This window comes from Podarcis filfolensis (genome assembly GCF_964270895.1).
Source record: "Podarcis filfolensis genome assembly, chromosome: 15".
In the NCBI taxonomy this organism is placed as follows: domain Eukaryota; kingdom Metazoa; phylum Chordata; class Lepidosauria; order Squamata; family Lacertidae; genus Podarcis; species Podarcis filfolensis.
The window spans coordinates 8,098,570-8,120,654 of record NC_139618.1 but is presented as its reverse complement, the minus strand read 5'-3'; the positions used below and the strand labels follow the sequence as shown (position 1 = coordinate 8,120,654).

The 22,085-nt window shown below is 46.9% G+C and overlaps 1 protein-coding gene across 3 annotated transcripts in view; it reads left to right on the top strand.

Annotated features, from left to right (window-relative positions):
- The window catches only part of AKAP1 (A-kinase anchoring protein 1), a 43,093-nt gene that overhangs the window by 7,037 nt on the left and 13,971 nt on the right, over positions 1–22,085 (top strand). For all 3 annotated transcript variants that reach the window (XM_083587244.1, XM_083587242.1, XM_083587243.1), the window contains one exon: positions 20,170–21,835. In XM_083587244.1, the coding sequence (XP_083443370.1) occupies positions 20,194–21,835 (1,642 nt within the window). In that variant the 5' untranslated portion in view covers positions 20,170–20,193. The remainder of the gene's footprint in view (positions 1–20,169; positions 21,836–22,085) is intronic.

The following is a 22,085-nucleotide window of genomic DNA, read 5'->3' as shown; positions in this document are numbered from 1 at the left end:
GCTACGTGGGCCCAATGGTCTGATTCAGCAGAAGGCTGCTTTCCGATTTTCCTAAGCAGGTGAATCACCAATTGAACCAATGTGCTTTTTTGGTGCTTTTTAATTTATTGCATTTACATCCCGTCTTTTTCCTCAAGGAGCTCAAGGTGGCCTACATGGTTTCCCCCCTCCTCATTTAACCCCCACACAACCCTGTGAGGCAGGTTAGGCTGAGAGGTAGTGACTGGCCCCCAGGATCACCCAGTGAGCTTAATGGAGATTTGAACCCAGATCCCCCAGGTTCTGCTCTGACACTGTTAAGTCAGTGCTTCCCAAACTTGGGGTCTCTAGCTGTTTTTGAACTACGATTCCCATCATCTCTGACCACTGGTCCTGCTAGCTAAGGACAATGGGAGTTGTAGTCCAAAAACAGCTGGAGACCCAAGTTTGGGAAACACTGCTCTAACCACTAGACTGCAGTTTAATTTGCATTGTGATCCACAAATATGACACCAGCAGATTTGAGAAGAGGGTGCCTTGTGCCCGAGGGCATCTTTTAGGATCTGTTGATCTCTCTGTAGTGGTGACCCTGGCCTTTGCCCTTTGTCTGTACCCTCTATCACCTTCCTGAGTGCGGCAGATGAGGAGGGAGAAGGAAAAGAAGTTTCAGTGGGACAAGTTCTCCAGCTTCCCTTGTTTGCTTTCGTCCTGAGGTGAGCAAGTTCCTGGTGCCCGGATCCTCAAGCAAGGCCTATGTAGCAGGCTAGTGAGCTCCCTTGCCTTCTGAGAGGAATTGCCCTACTGGCGCTTCCTGGCGTAAGTGGCTGCTGGAGGTCACCCTTCCTGCACTGCTCTCTCCCTCCCTCCCTGGATGGGGGCTAGTGTTGAATGGTAACTTGAGAAATGTCACTCACTCTTTCCTCCTCCAGTCCCTCCTCCGCTGGAGTCGGTCTTCTCCCATTGGCTGCTGGTGATGCCTTCCTCTTGCAAGCGGGGGAATGATTAAGCAAAGTTGGAGGGTTTTGGGGGGGGGAATGGAAGGAGCCCAAGAGCCTCGCTTTTCTGCTGAAGCAGAGACCTCAGTCCCCCAATGCTTAGGCGGATTCCTGAAGTAACAGCTGTTTTAAATGGAAGCCTTAAAAAAAAAATCATTTTCGAGTGGCTGCCATTGATATGTGGTAGAGCTAGCCATGTGGTCACAGTGAAAGCAAGCATCCTGGGACTGTTTGGATGGAGGCAGAGGGTGTTATTCTGGAATATTGTGTGTCCTGGGATGGCAACTCCCAAGAGGCAGTGTTGTGTAGTGGTTAGAGTGCTGGACTTGGACCTGGGAGGCAAGGGTTCGATTTCTGTCATGGAGCTCACTGGGTAGTCTGGGGACAGTTGCGCTCTCTCTTGCTCCTCCTAACTTACCTCACAGGGTTGTTGTGAGGATAAAACGGAAAGAGGGAGAAGGGTCGGCACCACTTTTGAGTTTATAGGAGAAAAGGTGGGTTATAAATGTAATAATTAATTATCCCTGATGCTGAGCTGCTGTTTTTACTGTTGTTGCTCCCCATCATATTGTTGCTGCGGGGGCACATAGTCTGGTACAGTAGTACCTTGGGTTACAAGCACCTCAAGTTACAAATACTTCAGGTTACGGACTCCGCTCACCCGGAAGTAGCACCTCGGGTTAAGAACTTTACCTCAGAATGAGAACAGAAATTGCGCACTGGCAGCAGTGGGAGGCCCCATTAGCTAAAGTGGTACCTCAGCTTAAGAATGGACTTCTGGAACGAATTAAGTTCGTAACCAAAGGTACCACTGTATTTTTTGTTTGCAGTAAAATAAACATTTATATCTCTCATTTCAGGATACAAATTCTTCTAATGCGCATAAAGCTACAATAATAATGATGATGACCATGTTGAAATATTGCAATTAATCAGTATCTGTCCCCTGCGGGTGGCGCTGTGGGTAAAACCTCAGCGCCTAGGACTTGCCGATCGTCAGGTCGGTGGTTCGAATCCCCGCGGCGGGGTGTGCTCCCGTTGCTCGGTCCCAGCGCCTGCCAACCTAGCAGATCGAAAGCACCCCCGGGTGCAAGTAGATAAATAGGGACCACTTACTAGCGGTAAGGTAAACGGCGTTTCCGTGTGCTGCGCTGGTGCTGGCTCGCCAGATGCAGCTTGTCACGCTGGCCACGTGACCCGGAAGTGTCTGCCTCTTAAGCAAGATGGGCGCGCAACCCCAGAGTCGGACATGACTGGCCCGTACGGGCAGGGGTACCTTTACCTTTACCTTGTCCCTGTTGGGTAGTTGGCAGTAGATGATCTTTGGAGGGGTAGGAACAGTCCACTTTGAAAAGGAGCGCAGGTACAGCCATGGACGGCTCTCTTTTCCCTCCCCCCAAAATGGCCTAACCATCCTTTGTAAAGCAACTGGGTATTGTGGACTCTTGTAGCAATGAGTTCCGTAGGCTAATTGTGTGTCACGTGACGAAATGTCGCTGAGTAATGCCGCTCCCAGATGTAGGGCAGAGGTCTTTCACTATTGGTCCCATCACCTGGCATTCAGAGGTATGCTCAATAGGAGCTGGAGAAATTTCCCCCCTCTTGGTTGTTGCTGAACTGTAACTCCTGTCAGCACCAGCAAGCATGGCCAATGGCCAGGGGTGGTGGGAGGCGTAGTTCAGCAAAATCTGAAGGGCCACAGGTTCCCCACACCTGCTGTATAAATAAATAGCCATCCTGCTAGCTCCCAATAGTGTTACCCTCTGTGAATACCTTTAATCCCCATTTGGTGCCATCTGAGTTGGTGGCTGCGCCTGCATCTTATGGGAAGAGGTTCCACAGTTTCTCTGTGCTGTGAAAAAGTGCTTCCTCATTGTCCATCCCAAATCTCTTACTGGGTGGCCCCTAGAGGGTTCTAGTATTAGGAGACAGGGAGGAATAACTTTCAGCCCTATTATAGGGGGCTACATTAGTGCTGTAGCACATGCTGAGTGCTCTGGGTAAGGAAATATGAATGCATTTCAGCAAGTTTTAGGGATTTGTCCTTTAGCAGATTCCTAGGCTGTCTTAAAAGTTGCCCAATGCCGTCTTAAGCATTGCAGCCTTAAATACTGCTCAGATACCCTTCCCTGAGGCAGTGGTGTCTTAACAGGCTGTGTTGTCTTTGGCCTGCTTTGCTGTTTATTCATTACCCAAAGCGACTTATAGTGATCCAAACATTAAAACCGAGTATAAAAAAACCCAGAACAAACCTAAAAACGCATCCATACACTTAGAAAAAGGCAAGTCGTAACACATCCCACTCCAGAGGCCACAGATACCTAAAAATCCTCCCAAGTTAAGGGCCAGAAACCTGGGTGAAAATAAATATTTTTGCCTGGTGCCTAAACCTAAAAAATAGGTAATGATGGCACCAGGGGTGCCTCACCTAAGACAGCATCTTGTAAGTGGGGAGCCACCACTGAAAAGGCCTCGTGCTGCCCCTCAATACTTGCTAGGAGGAAGTCATTTTTTAAAAATAAAGCATGTTGTGTTTTTTTTAATCCAGCTGCTGAAATTAGAAACCCTACCGAACGAAAGCTAAATATAAAAATACTGCACAGTTCGAAGACCAGGAGTAGGAAACCTATACTAGACTCCAACTTCCATCATACCTTGCTGGCTGGGGCTGATAGAAGCTGGAGTCCATCAACAACTGGAGGGAGGCAGGTCTCGCCCCCCCCCCCCCCATTCTTGGATAATGGCTGGACGATTTTGTATTTTGGCAAGTCAGCACCAGGAAGGAGTTCCACACTTGACAGGCAATGATTCCAGTGTTGACTTGGTGCGTACTTAAAGAAGGTACACGTCTTCAATGTTGTGTGACTATAGCAACACACAGAGAAAGCAGAGGTGGCCTTTGATTAAAGCGCGTCTCACCTGAGAGGTCATAACTGGCACACAGGAATTACATTTTTAAAAACGACTTTTGTCCTGCCCTTTCTCCTTGACACTTGAAATGGGGCACATGGCTCCCGCCCTCCCCATTTGTCTTTCCAATACACTGAGAAAGAGGCTGTATGCATACATTTAAAGCCCGTGACTTACCCTCACACCAAATGATTCTGGGAACCGTAGTTTGTTAAGGGTGCTGGGAACTGTAGTACCACCTCTCACAAAGCTACAGTTCCCAGCACCCAGTTCTTTGAGGGGGCGAGTCATGTGCTTTAAATCTGTGGTGTGCATGCAGCCGTAGGGAGTTGCCCAAAGGCCAGTTGGTGGGTATCATGGCTTGTTCTCCACATTCCTGTCCTAACCCTTGGACTAGTGCAGACCTCAGACACTAAAACTGAAGTCGCCTCCTGTGCTTTCAGCTCACAAGGTGTTTGGTGATTCAAAGCGTTTGGTCAATTCCCCACCTGGAGAGGGTTGTGTTCTGCTTCAAAGTCCATAGGTGGGAGAGCCCTGCAAGGATTTTTCTTCTCTTTTTTTCGTGATGCAGACAATAATTGCAGCTTGCTGAACAGAATCATAAAATCCGAGTTGGAAGAGATCTCCCAGGGTCATCTAGTCCAACCTCCTGCAATGCAGGAATCTTTCTGCTCAACGTGGGGCTCAAACTTGCAACCTTAAGACCAAGAGTCTTTTGCTCTACTGACTGAGCTATATTGTTGCTTTTAATGTCTGCATCCCTCTCTGCCTTAAACGCTCATTGTTCCCATTTTAAAGATTGTTCTTTATTAAATTGTTATACCACCCTTCACCCGAAGATTGCAACATAAAAGTACAAAATGAAGACGTAAAATGCATAATAAATGAAAACAAACCAATAACTGCCTTCCCACTGACACATTTAAAAGACCAGAGAATGGTAATTAGCCAAATAAAAGGCACTGAGGACAAAATATAGCCATTTGGTTGCAGGGCAGGCAGCTTAAGTGCTCTGGGACCCAACCTGCAGTATTCCTTTAACGCAATATTGGGCTGCAGCCATGGCTTCCCTTAGTGAATCTGGGAACTGTAGTTTGTGAAGGGTGCTGAGGGTTTCTAGGGAGAGCCCTGTTCCCTTCACAATTCCCAGAGTTCCCTGGAAGGAGGCATTGATTGTTAAACCATCCTCTGAAGCCCTCAATTGTTCCCGAGCCTCTGAAGTCAGAATCCCTGCTGCCCCAAAGCAGTTGGCTGTGGCTCAAGTCTTGCAGCAGCCCTATGTGATGTCAGAGCAGCCGGACTAATCAAAGCTGTGAAGTTTAGGCCTTCTATTGGCTCAGAGGAACCTGTAACAGCACCTGTTGCCCATCACACTTGATTAGTTCGTGATCTCTCTCTCTCTTAACACTTTGCATTCAGTGACCTTGGTTCACCCAGAAGCCGAGACTTCTAACTGCCCCAGGGATAGGTTCTGTGTAGCTCAGAAGCCTGTAGAGTCTTGCATCCAAAATAAATTGATCCCATAAGAGTTCCCCTTTAGGTGATTTTTGTTGCCTTGACTCTCTCTCCCCCCTCTCCCCTTGCAAATCTGCAACTTGACTAGTGGTAGCAAAGGGAAAGCGTGCCCCTCCCTCCTCATAAACATAAAAAAACCGGAGTGAAAGAACTTCAAAGCTGAGAGGGGTGTGTCTGATAGAGCAGCTCTGCCTGGTCTGGAATTGCTTTAATGATGCGCTTGCTCTCCGTAGGAAGAGGGGAAAGTTTTTACTTTGCTGTCTGTGTTTGAACTAAGTCCTTGGCTGAGTTGTTACGTGCGTAACATTGCATTTAAATTTTTGTGTTGTTTTTGAAAGATAAATCCTGTACTAAGTTAATTGAGTGAGTAGCGAATCTGGATTCTCTGCAGTGCAGTAAATGGGCAGACTTCTCGTAGATCTCTCACTTGACGCCTTCTGCTGGTTGATAACAAGGAGCTTTTGTGGGGTGTGGAACCCCAGTCTCTGACTCAAGGGTGTGTTTGCAATAAGTTTGAGGGTGTGACACAAAAGGCCCTGGGTGCCATAAACATTATATCTACCCTACCTGACTTGCTGGGGTCTTATCTCTGCCACCTGAAGTTTCCCCCAGGACGTCCTCAGGCTTGTAAATGGTTAAAAAAAAAATCAATGAGGCCTAGAAGCTTGCTCAAAGGGAGTGTTGGTAAAATTTACTTTTTGTGGCTTCTATATATAATTTTTCTCTTCCTTTCTCTCTGCACTCCAGTGAAATTGTGTCATTTTCTCACTGGCGCATGCTCTAGGTTATCAAAATGAATTATTTATTTGGATTGTTACGTTTGGCAGTATTCAGTTAAGTTTTACTTGGAGTAGATCCATTGAAATTAATAGACCTAACACGTTCATTATTTTCAGTGGTTCTACTCTGAGTAAAACCTGTTCTGTTTTGACATGAATCAGCATTTCGGCTGCATATGCAATATAATTTTAAAGCGCATTTGAATCATATTATCTCCTACAAAGAAGCAATCCCATGAACTGTAATTTCCCTCTGACAGGGCTACAATATCCAGCAGCCCTGGAAAAAAAATGCAGTTCCCAGGATGCTTTGGGAGAAATAATGTGCTCCAAATGTAGTTCAAATGTTTACTATTGGGGAATGCCTGTCGCTGTCCAGTAATTTGTAGAAACAACAACAACAACAAATAATTATTTTTAAAGGGATAGTGCAATTAGTGAGTTTGGACCTGCCATGCCAAAAATTAGGGGAAGTCACACCAAAGTCACAGTTGGGTTTGCCATCTGGATTCAAATTGGCAGCTGGTATCCAAACATAGACAACGACTGCTGCCCCTGGTTCAGGAACCCCTGTGCCAGGTTTGGTGAAGACATCTTGAGAGGCGGCCTATAGAAAACAGAAAGACGAACCAGTTTCCAAAATGAGCCACATTGGAAGCACTGATGTGGGGAGAAGTGGCATGCAAAACGAAATCATAAATTAAAATTTCTGTTTATCACCCCACTCCCCCCCCCCCGGCTGCAAAAACTGTATTATCCTAGTAGGAGCACCTATTATATAGAGCCTAGGAAGTGAGACAATTTGGTTTTATAGACCAGGGCTGCCCACTCTGATTGTCTGCCACTCTTGACTGAAGGCAGCTGATCTTTTTAATTGGAGAGTGAAGGGGATTGAACCCGGGATCTTGTGCCTGCAGCCAGGTGCTATTCCAATGTGTTCAGTCTTCCCAGTTTATTTTCCTTTCTTGTTTCCAAAAAATAGAGGGGGCAAGTTGGTTTTCCCCTCCCAATTTTCCTATTCCCTTCCCCACCAAGCCTTCACACCTTTAGAACCATCCATCCTTGAAGAATGCATGGGGTATGAAGTGATACTGATATTGGCAGGAGGGGAATTAAACACATTTCAACACTTTTCAGCCTGATGGGTGTATGCCTTTCCTGCATTTGAATTTCTAAACAGGTTGATCAAAGGGTTATCTACCTGGAACTACTGAAGAAATAGTTATTTATTAACCTTGCGTTAGTGAAGAAAGTGCCAGTCTGTTGTCTTGGCAGGTGTTCTGTGCTGCTCACAAGCTTGCATACTTATCAGCACAAACAAACAGAGGGTGGTGGTAGAGGTGATCTTTTGTTGGCTGCCTTAAAGCTAAACAGGAGTCCTTGGGTACGAGACAGTCTGTGATGTGTGGTGGAACACGTTTTCTAAACAAATGATCCAGATTCGTTGCCCCTGTTGTAATACTTCTGATTCTCTCTTCCATTCTCTAATTTTAGAAATGCAGGCTTTTAGAAAATTAGTGGCGAAACAAAACAAGTGCAGTACTAATCAAACTGGGCAATTAGAATGGAAAATAGCCATAGCCAAATTTGACAGGAAAGTGTTTTTACCATTTTTTTCCCTCTAGGAAGAACCCGCTTCTCCAGTGCCTCAGGCTTGCTAAAATTAGGCCTGCCAAAATGGTCTACGTTGCTTTCCATTTTCCCCCCTTAAGCTCTATATTAAGACAAGTGGGTAGCATTGAGTTGCCATGTCTTAAAATATTTACAAGTCCTCCAATAAAAGGAACTTGAATCGGAATATAACATTTAGACCTCACTGACAGCGCAATCCTGTGGCTGTTTATTTTGAAGACACTGCGGCTTATTTATGTGCCAATTATTCTCAGATAAGCATGTGTAGGACTGAGGTTTAAGTGCACTCTGCATGGAAGGCTTCCTAATGGAATCTGTTGATTCATCTACCTCTGGCTAATTGGCAAAACATTTTGAGATTCAGATAGCACCAAGTGTGAAATGCCGTAAGTCTGCTGTTAGTTTTGCTTATGAAATATAAGTTGGATCTTGGTTCATTCTTAAGAGTCGGCAAAAAAACTTCCCAATTCTAAATTTCCCAGGAAGTCCACATCCCTAGGGGTAGTCTGTTCCTCAAATGCAACAAACTCCTTATGCGGCATCTGTTTTATGTCAACTCTGTGCGAGTGCTAACTTACGTGGGGTTTGTGGGTCCCAGCACAGCGGCGTTCCTGTTTTCCATGATGGTCTGAATCCTAGGATGTAAAAGGGAAGATGGCATGACCGCTGTGAAGAACTCTGCCACAAAGTATGTCCCACCTATTGGGAGATCCAGGACAGGTAAAGGGAAGTACAGTGGTACCTCAGGTTAAGTACTTAATTCGTTCCGGAGGTCCGTACTTAACCTGAAACTGTTCTTAACCTGAAGCACCACACTTTAGCTAATGGGGCCTCCTGCTGCTGCCACGCCGCTGGAGCCCGATTTCTGTTCTTATCCTGAAGCAAAGTTCTTAACCTGAAGCACTATTTCTGGGTTAGCGGAGTGTGTAACCTGAAGCGTATGTAACCTGAGGTACCACTGTACTGCTTAGCACAGTGTGTGGTTGGCGCATTTTGCACTTGGCTCTTGGCCATTTGCAGGTGAAGATGCCTGGGTCACAGAAGGTGCCTGACACCTCCACCTCTGGAGGTACATGCCTGGGAATCATTGGATCTCGACTGTTTTCCACACACTAATACCCTCTCTTGTAGAATTCTATGTGTCCCATTTTATCTGCACAATCAGAATGAATTTCAGGAACCAAAACGCTTTTTTGTGCAGCTTGCGCAGGAGCAGCGAACAACGTTATAGTTCACTGTTGTCACTTGTCTTCACTTGCCCCCACCTCATAGTTGTGAAGAATTTTCTTACATTATGAATGGTCTGTGTCACTATTAAGCAAAATAGTATAAGAAAAAAAAATACATGCAGACTTTCCCTGGATAAAGTGACTTTTCTTTAAGTTCTCAACATTCTTAACACAGCTCAAGGTTGTCATCTTGAACTAGCCAGATGTTTAGCTGAAAATCTATCACAGTCAGTCCGTCAAAATAAGACTTTAGAGCCGTCTTGCCCCAAAATGGTGTTCCTTTTTGGGAGACTGCAACCTTGGGTTTAAGGAGCCATTTGGCCCCCAGCTTGTATATCTTGAGTTCCTAACACTGGAAGTTTCAGAATTTGCTCCCATGGACTGTAGTAATGGAGACCAACTTGGATGCTTCAAAGAGGGTTAGGCAAATGTGTGGAGGATTGTGCTGATGCAGTCGCTGTGAGCTACTCCACTGTTGGAGGCAGAACAGTCCTGGGTACCAGTTGCTCACAGTCACAAGTGGGGAGGGGGGGTGCTGTTGCACTCGGATCCTGGTTGTGGGCTTCTCTTTGGGGCATATGGTTGGGACACTTTGAGAAGAGTGGATTAGATGGATCTTTGATCCAGCAGGGCTCATGATATGTTTTTATTGAAATGGGGGACCTGTTGCAGGACTCCCATCTCACACCAGCCTCGACTGTTGGCCATGTTGACAGGGGCCGATGGGAGTTCAGCAACATCTAGAAGGCCACAAGGTTCCCCCCACTCCTTGTTGCAACGCTTTGCCCAAAAAGAGACCGAACAAGGCTGATACCCGCCTGGAATCTTACTATCCCATTTCCCGTAGGGAGACTTCTTTCTGGACAAGTGAAAACACGATCCTCTGCTTGGCTCCTCTCCCCCCAATGCATGGGAAGGGCATGTAAATCACTGACTGTGCCTAGACTCGCAAATATTTCTAGAATTTTTGCAAATTGCCATTTTTGTCTCGTCGGGTGCCACATGGCCAGCGTCAATTTGCCCTTGTTCCATTTGTGCAAGGACAGAGAACTGTCTGCCGTCTGGAGTGCCTCTCCCCACTTGCCCCCCCACCCCGGCAAGAATGTGATTTTTTTTTTTTTACTTGCTTATAAAAAGCAATGGGTATGTTGGGCTTGGTGAGCAGGGTTGGTGGGGTGGCTATAAGAAGTGAGCGGTCTCAGGAACCAGCTGGACAGATAAGTGATGGGGACACAGGAAGCTGCCTTCTACTGAGTCCTTGGTCCATCTGTTGTTGACACTGACTGGCAACAGCTTTCCAGGATTTCAGGCAAGGGGCTGTTCCCAGCCCTACCTGAAGATGCCTGCGATTGAACCTAAGACCTTTTGCATGCAAAGCAGAGGCTCTTCCACTGAGCCAGATCCCTTCCCACACATTGCCCAAGGCTTGTTATTTCTCTTTTGATGTGCTCACGCTCTTACGTTTTTACTAGTCTTCTGGTAGTGATTGTGTTTGGCTTTTTGTAGCGCTCTTATATTTTCAGTAAGTTTTTTAAAAATATTCTTTGTTTCTATGTTTGTCTCGCTGTAAGGTTTGTTGGGGCGCAGTTTCATGGAAAAGCAGTATTAAGAGTCTGTTCCTTCTGTCTTTAGACAGCTTTGCTTGGTTGCCTGGTGCAGTTTTCTTACTCTCCTTTGGCGACTGCGTGCTCACAGTCTTCCTATGAAATCCTTGGCGTTGTGGGAAGGATTCTTCTAAGTCATGGCGAGGGCTTGGCTTGGTTGCTGTAGCCTTGCCTATTTCTGGTGTAGTGTGGGATGTATTTTGAGACAAATCTGGCAGTGTGTACCAAAAACAACTGAGACCACGAGGATGGTGGGTGGTGGTGACTTCCTAAGCAGGCCTGCAGGGGAAAGGTCAACCAGACATCTACACTTATTTTATGCCCCAGCTGGAGAAGCTTGAGGTGGAGGTGTGGTAGACTGTTGCTGGGTTCTGAAGCTCCATCTCCCTTTGATACAGCTTATTCAATTTTGCAGCTCATGGTTGAAGTTGTTAGCCCAGCAGCATCTGGACACAGCCACAAGTTCTCCATTATCAGATGGAACTTTGGTCTGAGCCAGCTGGATCTTTATTATGTACGTCTCCTAATTTTTCTTTTTCTTTTCTTTTTTGAATTATTTTTTATTAATTTCCAATAAAAAAAGAATTTTTAGTCATACATTTTCAATACAATCACAAATACATATTTTTGACTTCCATCAGTTCATCCGCGAATCCTCCGTGTTCTCGTCTTTATACTGCAAGTTCAAAATTTGTCATTGTCTTTTATCTTAAAATCCACCTACTCCCCTCTTCCCTTTTTTACAATGTTTCTATACATATTTCTTCACAAAGCTTCCTGTAAACCCACAAACGTTATTTGTTCATCACATATGCTTTTCATATAATCCACAAATTTACTCCAGTCCTCGGTGAACTTGTGATCTCGTTGGTTTCGGACTTTCCCTGTTAATTTATCTAGTTCTGCGTAGTCTGTTAATTTCAACGCCTCCTAATTTTTCCACCCATCCCCTAGCTCTAGTTTCTTTCAAATACATGAAGTCAATTGTGAGCATTGGGATTTCATGGTTCATTTAGCTGCTCGAGATGCATTAAGGACTTAAATCAGTTGTCTTGAGCTTGTCCTTCTGGATTGGTGAAGAAAGCTGCCTTAAAAAAAATAAAATGCTCTGACTCACTTCAACTTCATCAAAGCTGTCGACAGCTCAGGGAACCCTGCATTGTGTTCTGTGTTCAGATGGCTGGTCCCAGATCAACAGAGGCTCATGCCTTGCCAGAAACACTTTTGGGCTTCATCTCTAGTGAAAATAAAAGTGTTAAATTGTCATCATCATCCTTTTTTTTATTGCCTTCTAAGCAACCTTCTCAAGGCGATTTACACCTAAGATTATTGAAATAGTTAAAATTACAAAACCAGATATATTTAAAGCAAGACTGAAACCCTAACAAGTAGATGCTCGTGGCAAAGTCCCTTTTAGCCACCTGAGAAAGCTTGTCAGAACAGAAATACCTTCCGTTGTTTCCGGAATAAACTTGGCACTTGATTTGTTTGCTTTGTGTGTGCCTCCTCTCACAGTCTTGTGAGCGCAGATAGGATCACCGAAAAATCTAAACTTCCTCGTTCTGGTTGCCTCCACTAATCACCGCAAGTCTTCCACTGATATAACAATCTTTCCCAAACTCTGGGTTCTTGAGATATTTGAAGATGGAGATATGGTAGCCATCTTCAAATATCTCAAGGGCTGTCACATGGAAGAGGGAACAAGCTTGTTTTCTTCTGCTCTGGAGGGTAGGACTCGAATCAATGGCTTCAAATTACAAGAAAGGAGATTCAGACTCATCATTGGGAAGAACTTTCTGACGGTAAGGGCTGTTTGGCAGTGGAACGGTCTCCCTCCGGAGGTTGTGGATGACCATAAGCAGAGGTTGGATGACCATATGTCATGGATGCTATAGTTGAGATTCCTGCATTGCAGAGGATTGGAGTCGAAGACCTTCGGGGTCCATTCCAACTTGACAATTCTATGATTCTAGCCCTGCTGGATCAGGTCCACCTAGTCCAGCAGTTGACTTGCCACAGTGACCAGCCAACTGTCTCTAGACAGCCTGCAGGCAGGGCTTGAATATGGCAGCCCTCTCCTGAACACGGCTTTCCAGCAGGTGACAATCAGAAATGTCCTTGGTGTGAATATGGAAGTTCTATCTCCCTGCTGTGGCTAATAAGTCTATCGGTGGCTCTCCACCTCCCTCTACCGAGTCATACCATTGGCACATCAAGCCCAGTATTGTCTGCACACTGAGATCTTCTGCTGACTGATTTACAGTAAGTGATTTGCGCTTGTCCCCTCCTAGCTATGTTTGGGCATCTAATGGTGGTTTTCTGACTGAAGTAGGTGGTCAGCCTTGAGGTAATGGAGCCCCGCCCTTGTTTCAATAGAGATACCCTTCCCTTTACTTTCCAAGGTGTAGAAGGATGAGCATGTTGAACTTTTTTTCCCTACCAGCCCAATTTCTGTGCAGGTTTCTGTTTAAATTGCAGCAAATGCAACAGTCTCATGGTACCTTTTTAAAGGCAAACTGGTTTACCGCAGCCTCGGCTGCCGTGTTTGCTGTCCTCCATTGCTGTCTTGGGCGCTTCTCCTTGTTTGCTTTAATGCCAGAGTGCTTTGATTTGTATAATTCGGGGCAAAGTACACCTGACTCTCGGTTTAGTCCCCAAATAATGCTGTTGTTGGGCACGGCCTGCGGCTCACACAGTCGGTAGCAGGGTACAAGTTCAGTGGCAAGCGTTTGTTTTTTTTAATTTAAAAAACCCAAATAATTCTCCCGCTGTCCTCCATTTTACAACCCCGTGGCATGGGCTCAGTGGTAGCATCCTACTGTCCTGGGCAGCAGCTGAACCTTTCTCACACCTGCTTCACCCCCCCGAAAAGTGTCTCTCCCACCTGGAAACCATGTTTTTATGCCACAATTTGTCTCTTCCTCCCCCTCCACCCATCTGCTAATATGTGCTAAGACCTATTTTATGGTAGAGGAGCTCAAAAAGTGTTATTTTGTTTTAGTTGCCATTTTGCTGAGAGGTTGTAATTGTGAGGGCAGAGCTAGCCTTAAAATTCTGGATTCGGGTTCCTGTTTCGCGTGCCTCCTTGTGATAATTTTTTAATGAAAATACGTGTTCGTAAACATTTAAATAGAAGTAAAATCCGTGCCTCTGAACTTTTGAGGGCAAGGGCTCCATTTGTAACACAATCCCCACTTCAGAAGCGGAGCCCAACTAATTTCTCCCTGCTTCCCTTTTGCTTCTCCTCTTAATGTTGTCAAAGCGGCTGAAGTTAGCTGTGCTTCGTGCTGGTTCGACTGCATGCAGGTGATTCTCCAGCTGCCCAAGTAGAAACCCTAGAGAAAGACCGGACTCTGTTCTCTGACCTTGCAAGTTATTTGTAGCTGCCTTGTTCCAAAATATGGATTCACCTGAGAAATAGGAAGTCCGCTTCCCCCAAAAAACATAACAAAAGCTAGCGTACCAAGTTAGCTTTATCTCTTCTGGAATCTCCAGCTTCTGTGTGGGCTTATAAGGCAGCTCATATGCCCTTTGGCTATTTTTAGCGTGGAAAAAAATTCCAGGCCCCTGTGACTTCAGTTTTTAATGCAACCGGGTCCTATCCGGCATGCCTCTTCACCCTGGTGGCTGCATTCCCTGACACTGTGTCGCACATCCTTCTAATTCCACTGCATTACACAATTATATCGTTATGTGATTAGGGGGAGAAGGCTGTGAAATTTTAAAGGTGCTTCCTATTGAGAATCTTCTCTACGCCCACTATGTTGACCTCTTGCTTCCTTCCGGGCTTTTTCTTTTTTGCTCCTCTGGCTCTCGGTTCGACCTACCATCTCACCACTGAGGACTAGAAACTTGGTGTTTTATGCAATTAATTGCAGAGTGCAAATAGCCTTAATCCAGGGAGGGGAAAGAATATGAGCTTGTTAATATTGCACTGTTGTCTTGGCACTTTGTGGTACATATGCAATCTTCTGGCATCCCTCTCTCATCTCCCATTCCAAAGCCTATGAGCTGTCCGGGCTCAACAAGGACTAGTTTCTTGGGTATTTTCACCTCCCAGTTCCAGAAAATAGGTAAGCCCCTTTCTCTTAAACTTCTGCCAAAGTTCCTTGGAAACTTAACGGTGGTGTGGATAATCATTTTTGTCTGTGGACTGTGTGAATGAGAGCCAGACAGTGTATGCAAAATTCATGATACTGATCTCCTTAGCTCAGGGGTCGCCAAAGGCTCATGGACAAATTTGGGTTTTGGAGCAAGTGTTGTGGGTACTTGCTCTCTCTGGTCACATCTTTCACCTTTCCCCCAGATCATTTCTCCCCCCCCCCCCAAAGAGGGAAGGATTGCACACAAACATACAAATTTTGCTTTTCTGCACGTTCTGTGTGACAGTCAGAATGAATAGAATTTCTGAGCCCTGATAAGCCTATAGAGCTGAAAGAGGAGGAGGGAAAGAGCATTGCTTGCCCAAGTTCCTCCCCTTTTGTGTAATTTTTAGGGGGGGTGGAAAGTTACCACCAAAGGAGCAGCGAGTTTTGAGGGAGGCGGAGCTCAGAAGCTTTTGGGGCCCTCAAGGACACTGTTGTGGCTGCAGAACGCGACGCTGGTGCCTCCTGTCTCCTAGTGTTTGGGTTTTAATTTGAAAGCACTTTGATGGGTCTGACCTGAATCCAGGGAAGGTTTCAACCCTTTCACCCCAGGAGATAATGCACCAGCAAATGGGTGCTCCATGCATTTGTGCATTTGCCAAGTGCAGAATCCTTGAGTCTACTGACGAAACTGGAATCCCATCCCAGGCTTGGGAACTATGCCAGCATGTGCAACACAGCAGCATGCCATGTATGTGTGTGCTGAAGTGAACACCAGCCAACTTCTTCCCTTCTCAGATCTTAGGCAGAGCTGCCTTGTCCGCCCCTTAAAAACCCTGCACCACTAGTTCGTTTCGGCCCTTATATGGATCCGCTTACTGCAGGGTTTGTCCGTTCTGGAGGGGAGCTGGGCTTATTGATTCTGCAGCACGTAAAGGAGGAATTGGGGGGAGAAAAAACCAACTTCCAAAGAGAGCTGGTGCTATTGTGCCCACCCAACCCCGTTTAGTAGATGTGAACCACAGGTGTTCAATGTCTAGCGGACACAAAAAAAAATTTCCAGGCAGAAGCTGCAGGCATCACAGGAAGAGTATATTGCTAGAAGGGTGTGTCTGAATCTGACCCAGTGTGCAATTTCAGCTCATTGCCTCGGGTGGGCATGGGGAACAAGTGGCCGTCCAGATATTGCTGAACTACAACTCCCATCATGCTCGCTGGCACTGATGGTTCAGCAACATCTGGAGAGCCACATGTTCCCAACACCAGACCTAAGGGAATTGCCTACTGGAGGAGGGAGCAGGGGACTATCCCAAGTTCTCATTGAGGTGGTAAATCTGTATCTAGAAGAAGCATTTCCACCCTTGCTTTCTACATGCAGGGATATATATATTTGCTGCCTTAGAGAGGAATATTTTATAGAGTTGGAAGGGATCCCGAGGGTCAACTATTCCAACCCTCTGCAATGCAGGATGCTGTTAATGCATTCTTGAATATCATTGCATGCCAATTATACCCGACACTTGGAATTTTAAATTCCCTTGTAAGCAAGGGTGTCTGGAAGGTAGGGAGAGAAGCAGCACAATAGGGGAAGAGCAGAGGCTGGTGCAGGGCAACACAGCTACTTCTTGGGGAATCGCAGCACCTTTTGCATGCATATAGAATCCCACCCCACTGCCCCATGCCAAGTTTCTAGTCCTGTTGTGGGTGATTTCTAGTGAAGTTTCCAGAAAGTTGGCTGAACAGTGAACTGGGGAGGTGTCGTGAGTGTCTCCTTGCCCACCTCCCTTAATTAGAAACAGAGCATATGCAGTGTAAGTTTTCGTACAACAGAGCAGGGTTGATGAATCTGTGGCCCTCCAGATTTTGTTGGACTCCGTCAGCCCCGGCCAGCATGGGAGTTGTAGTTCTAGCAGCATCTGGAGAGCAAGTGGTTCCCCACCCCTGTCCTAAATGTCTTGGCACTCTTTTAATTTTTGAACAGCTGCTGCCTTTTCTGTCCTCTTTCAGTCCTGAATGCAAATCTACGCTTTGCAGAATCAAATGTTATTGGTTATTGGTTATTATTAGAGATCTGTTTCATGCTGCTGGGCATCGTGATTAATGGAACCTCCATGTTCAGTGCAGAATATCTCCGAAACTCAGAAGATGGGGGGGGGGGACAGCAATGGGAGAGGGCTGTTGTCTATCTTCTTCACTTGTCGTGTGCTTCCTGGAGGCATGAGACAGCTCAGTTGGTAGAGCACGAGGCTCTCTTAATCTCAGGGTCGTGGGTTCAAGCCCCACTTAGGGCAAATCATTCCTGCATTGCAGGGGGTTGGACTAGATGACCCTCGTGGTCCCTTCCAGCTCTACAATGCTATGATTCTGTTATATCTGGCTGACCTATGGGAGAGAACTGATGATGAACTAGAAGGACGTCTGTCTGATCCTGCTGGGCTCCTTTCATGTTCATGCGCTGTGATGCACTCTCAAGCCTTCGGCTGCAGATGGTTTATAAACTTAAAGCTACTTTAGCTCTTCTTCTTTTGGTTGCTCAGTTTTATTCCCAGCATCTCCAAAGGGGGATGGGTAAGTGGGTTGCTTTGCTCTTGAATGCTTCGTCATACATAAGGGGAGAGCCTGCCTTTGGCTTCTGAGAACCTGAGTCCTGACAAAATTGCTGGAAAAAGCCCAACTTTGGTGGATGATTCACAAATGAGAGGCTCTTGTGTCTTGGGAATCACCAGTCCTCATGGCTCAATAATAAAAATAATAAAAATAAAAATAATGAAACTGGAATGTTACAAGCAATTTTTAATTTATTGTTTAAAGCCCAGATTGTTCCTCCAGCAGCTTAGATCAGGGCTTTGCACCTGCTTTGTCTCAATGCAGCCTTCTTCCCTCGCCCTCCTAACATGCTTCAAATGTATCTCACTCAGCTTACCTTCTGCTTTCTTACTTCTGGAAAGTGTCCTGGGTTCCCCTTGGAGAGCCCTCAAGATGCCATCATCATTAAATGGCAGTAGAAGAAATCCCTGCAGATTTTCCTCTGCATGAGAGAGAGAGAGAATCTTTTTAGAAAACTCCATAAGCACCTTGTCATCATAGCCTAGTTCCCAGTGAAGTGGGGCAAGCCTGTGTCTGTGCTGTACCCCTCCAGACTTTTGGGTTGGGGAGGGCTCTTCCATAGAGCAACAAAGACCTCGTCTCTGCATGCAGAAAAAGAGCGGGTCAGGCTCTTTCTCCACATGCAGGCTTTTTGCATGCAGGGAGTGTATTTAGTTTGTATGGAAGATCGTTCTGACACGTAAGCCTCCCCGCTCCAAGTCTGAGGGGTACAGCCGGGACACAGGCTTGCCCCACTTCTCTGAGAACTAGACCTTGGAGCTGATATTCCTGGTTCTACACTTCCAACCTTGGGAGGACGAGTCCGTGCCCTTGGAGACACCCAAACTCTGCTGGCTGCCAATGTAAACTGTGAGAGTGTTCTGCAGCAAGCAGCTCTCTGAATGGGCAGCTGTTTACCCCTGACATTCCAGCCACAAGGCCCGCAGATTCTCCTCTGTTAAGGAAAGGAATGCCAGCCTTGTCTTTTTATAACTCGAGGGGAGCTCTTGCTCAAGTAACAGGTTGGGCAGAATACAATGTGAACCTCAATTTTTGTCACTTATCTTGACTGTGGAATATTCCTGTTAGGGGTAGACCCACTGAAATTCATGGGCATGAGAAAATTGGGTCCATTAATTCCATTGGGTCTCCTCTGAGTAGGACTTAGGCCTGATTCTCATGAAGGCAGGGATTTCCAAATTTATTTTAGATGGTAGCTGATGCACAACAGATAGACCACGTCCCCTGTTCAGCCTTCCTTGTGCCGTACAGTTTGTTGTACAACATTCAGTGCAACAAAAAGCACTGTGTGTGTGTGTTGTTCTGTTCTGTTGTGGATCTATGACGAACATCTCTGATGCATGTTGCTGTATTTGAGATCCTTATCTGCAACTATAAACATTTTTGCTCCTGTAAACCAAAAGAGAATAATCATCATGTGATCTTTATGGTCTTGAGGTCAAAATGAAGATCAGGGGCTACTGGGCAGAGCATGGGGGGCACTTGAGAAGGAAGATTATGGAAAGGTGACCAGCACAGTATATCGAACCAGGTGTTTGCAGCACAGATTTTCTTCTGGTGGGTGATTTCCTCTGCTTGCATATGTTGATGGTGCATATTTCATGGTCAAAGGTGGGGATGCATGTTGTCTTTGATTTGAAAGTAGTAGTCCAAGCATTCAGCAGGGCTCAGTTATGCGGGGAGGCAGAGGGTTCCTTAATACAGCGGTGCCCTCCAGAAGCCGTTGGACTACAATTCCCAACATCTCTGGCCTTTGGCCATGCTAGCTGGGGCTGATGGGAGTTGTAGTCCATTCACCTCCATGGTTGGAGGCAGTATTCTTCTGGATAATACCGGTTGCTGGGAATCGCAGGTGGGGAGAGGGCTCTTGCACTTGTGTTTGTGCTTGTGGGCTCCCCCTTGGGGCATCTGGTTGGCCACTGTGACAATAGGATGCTGGATCATTGGCCTAACCCAGCAGACTCTTCCTATATGGGCCAGTATGTTGGCTGTTTCTGCTTTAATACCCAACATCCCCCACTTTTAGGCAAAATATGCCTCCTAGATCCTTCAAAGCCTAGCAGCTAAACCGACTGGGCCACTCTGACCCACTGCAACCCATTTTTATTTCCATTGTTATTTTGTAGGCCTCTATCATGTTGCTTACTACTTGTTAGGATTTTTTTAAAAAAGTATTGATCATGTGGCTTATTTTGTATGCGAGGAGCTGCCTTTGAACTCTTTCTAGGGAAGAATCTTAAATGCGTAGAATATTCACAGCCAAGACTTCATAGAAGGTTCTGCATAGTTGTAAATCAAAACACGCTCCCTTCCCAATTCCTAAAAAACCTGCTTTGCGCCCCCAGAGGTACCTCTGAAATGTTAGCAGACATCGCCCCCCCTTCCAAGAGTGTTTTCGTAGCCCTTGAGGACTAGAAACTTAATTTTTTAAAAAAATCTTGAGCTATTCAAGATGGAGAAACTAGACTTCTGAGCTTCTGCGGCTTGGATGCCTGATTGCAGGCTAGTCTTGAGTGTTTCTGAGCACTGTTGGTGTGATCCTGGCTACACAGCCTCTCATAATGGCAAGGCCACAAGGTTTTGGTGGCGTTTTGGTGAATGCTGGGCAAGCTCAGCCGCTCAGTTGTTAATGTTGCCAAAGCTAATCCTTTGCCAACTTGGCACTCCCTGGATGTTGTCCTTCCCATCTTCTCCAGCCAGAGTGGCCAATAGTCAGCGATGGCAGTCAAGGAACGCTGGAGCATGCCAGCTGGCTTAGATGTTCTCAGAACAGTGCGAGGAAAACTGAAGCCTTTAACGTGACGCTCCGTGTTTTTGTTTCTTTTTGTCTCTAGGTGTAATCGCTGAGGATCTGCAAAATGGCGCTCCGCTTCCGCACCTTGCTGCCCTTTGCCATCCCTGGAGTGCTGGCGCTCATCGGGTGGTGGTGGTTTTCTTCACGCAAAAAGGAGCGTGCGAGCAATCATGACAGGCGAGACTTGGCCAACATAGAAGAACACAGGATAGGCTCCCCCAAGAAAGAGCCTTCCGCTAGAGAAGGGGTGCCGTTGAACAGCCAGCCGCCCCTGCCCCCAGAAGCCAAGCAGCCTGCTGAACCAGCCTTTACTGTCGAGTCTTCGGCAAGCCTGCAGGCCCCTTTGGAAAGCGGCGCTCGGCGCTGGGACCCCCCAAGAGACCGGCCTGTCACGGCAAAAACAACCACTGAATCCAACAGGGTTCAGGACGACAGTGAAAAACTGGAAGTGATGGGGTGCCAAGATGTACCTAGATCCCCCGCACAGGAGCCTTCCCTTCCGGGCGCTCAGATAGCTGACGGTACCTGTGCTGGTGAAGCTTCTATCGAGAGGCCACTGGCAGCCACTCGAGTGGCAGACCGGGTGCCATCGCCAGTCTCGACGGCAGCAGCTCTGCTAGAGAAGTCTTCTAGTTTAGAGAAGTCTGGGGATAGCGGTTTGGAGGAGGTGGTCCAGGATGATGCACCAGAGAAGCCTTTGAAAGAAGGCCTCTGTTCTGTAGCAGCCACCTCCTCAGATGCGGGTTCTTTGGCCGCCCCATGCTCCCAAGTGGCAGATGATGCGGTTTCTCAACCCTCTGTGGATGCCTCTGGAAAGGAAGAGATTGGTGGCGGCTGCACCGGTGTGGCGGCCACAGAGATGGAAGCGGAGGCTAAATGCGTCAAACCTGCTAGCGCAGAATTGGCCCAGAAAGAAGAGACGTCCAGTTCGAACGCTGGTAGTACGTTGAAGCGCCATGGATTTGGAGATGTTGGCTGTAAGGGGAGTTTGGAGAAAGCGAGGGTGGGAGGCATCAGCTTAGACAAAGAAGAAGTCGAGAAGATTGAGCAGGTTGCCATACATATAATTTCCAACGTCATCCAGGCAGCCACCGAGGAAGTGCTTTCTGGGTCGGTCAGCGACATGTCGGATAGGATCTCTCAGATGGCCAGCCGGGTTGAGAAGATCTCTGTGGCAGCTGCCGGCCAAGCAGAGTGCAGCAAGGGCCACGGCTGTGCCGCTGAGAAGGCGGCGGCCGTAGAGGTGACTCCCCTGCTGGAAGAGAACGTCAACCGCCACGCCATGTACTCAAGCCACTTGACGCACGGCCTCTTGGGAAACCCAAGCCACGGCCTCTCCAGGGACTCCAGAAGCGCTGAGCAGCCTGCCGGCGACCCAGCCACAAACCACGAGGATGAGTTGGAAGACGCTCAGACGATGACAGAAGATTCCGGCTGCAGCGCCTGCACCTCAGAAGATGGGGCGAGTGCGGAGGACCTCTTGAAAAGCACCTCCTCTCCCGCTTTGGGGCAGCGCCTGGATTTGCTGAACATGCCCGCGCTCAAAGACTCGGAACACAAGCTGGCGTCCAGCAAAAAGCCTCCCTCCTCCCCTACGCTAGCGGAGAACAAAGTGCCGTACAGCAACGGAGTGCTGAAGGAAGACTGCCCCCATCGGAGGCACGACCAGCCGTGGTCGGCAGAAGCGGATGCAGACAACTCAGGGGGTAAGGATTCCTGTGTCCCGGTTTCCTTGCATGTGTCCTGTTTCTTGTTTTTTCACCAAATTTATTTGCAGCATTAACTGCCCATCATCAAAAGATTCCAGGGTTGTGTAAATAAAATGGAGTCCTGCTTCCTTGGAGAGCTATGAGCATCTTACACTGGGCTGCTCTGGGTGTAAAAGTAAGGGTTTGCTTTCTCTCCTTCAAAATACATAAACGCTAGAATTTTGGGGTCACTCTAGAAATGTATTGG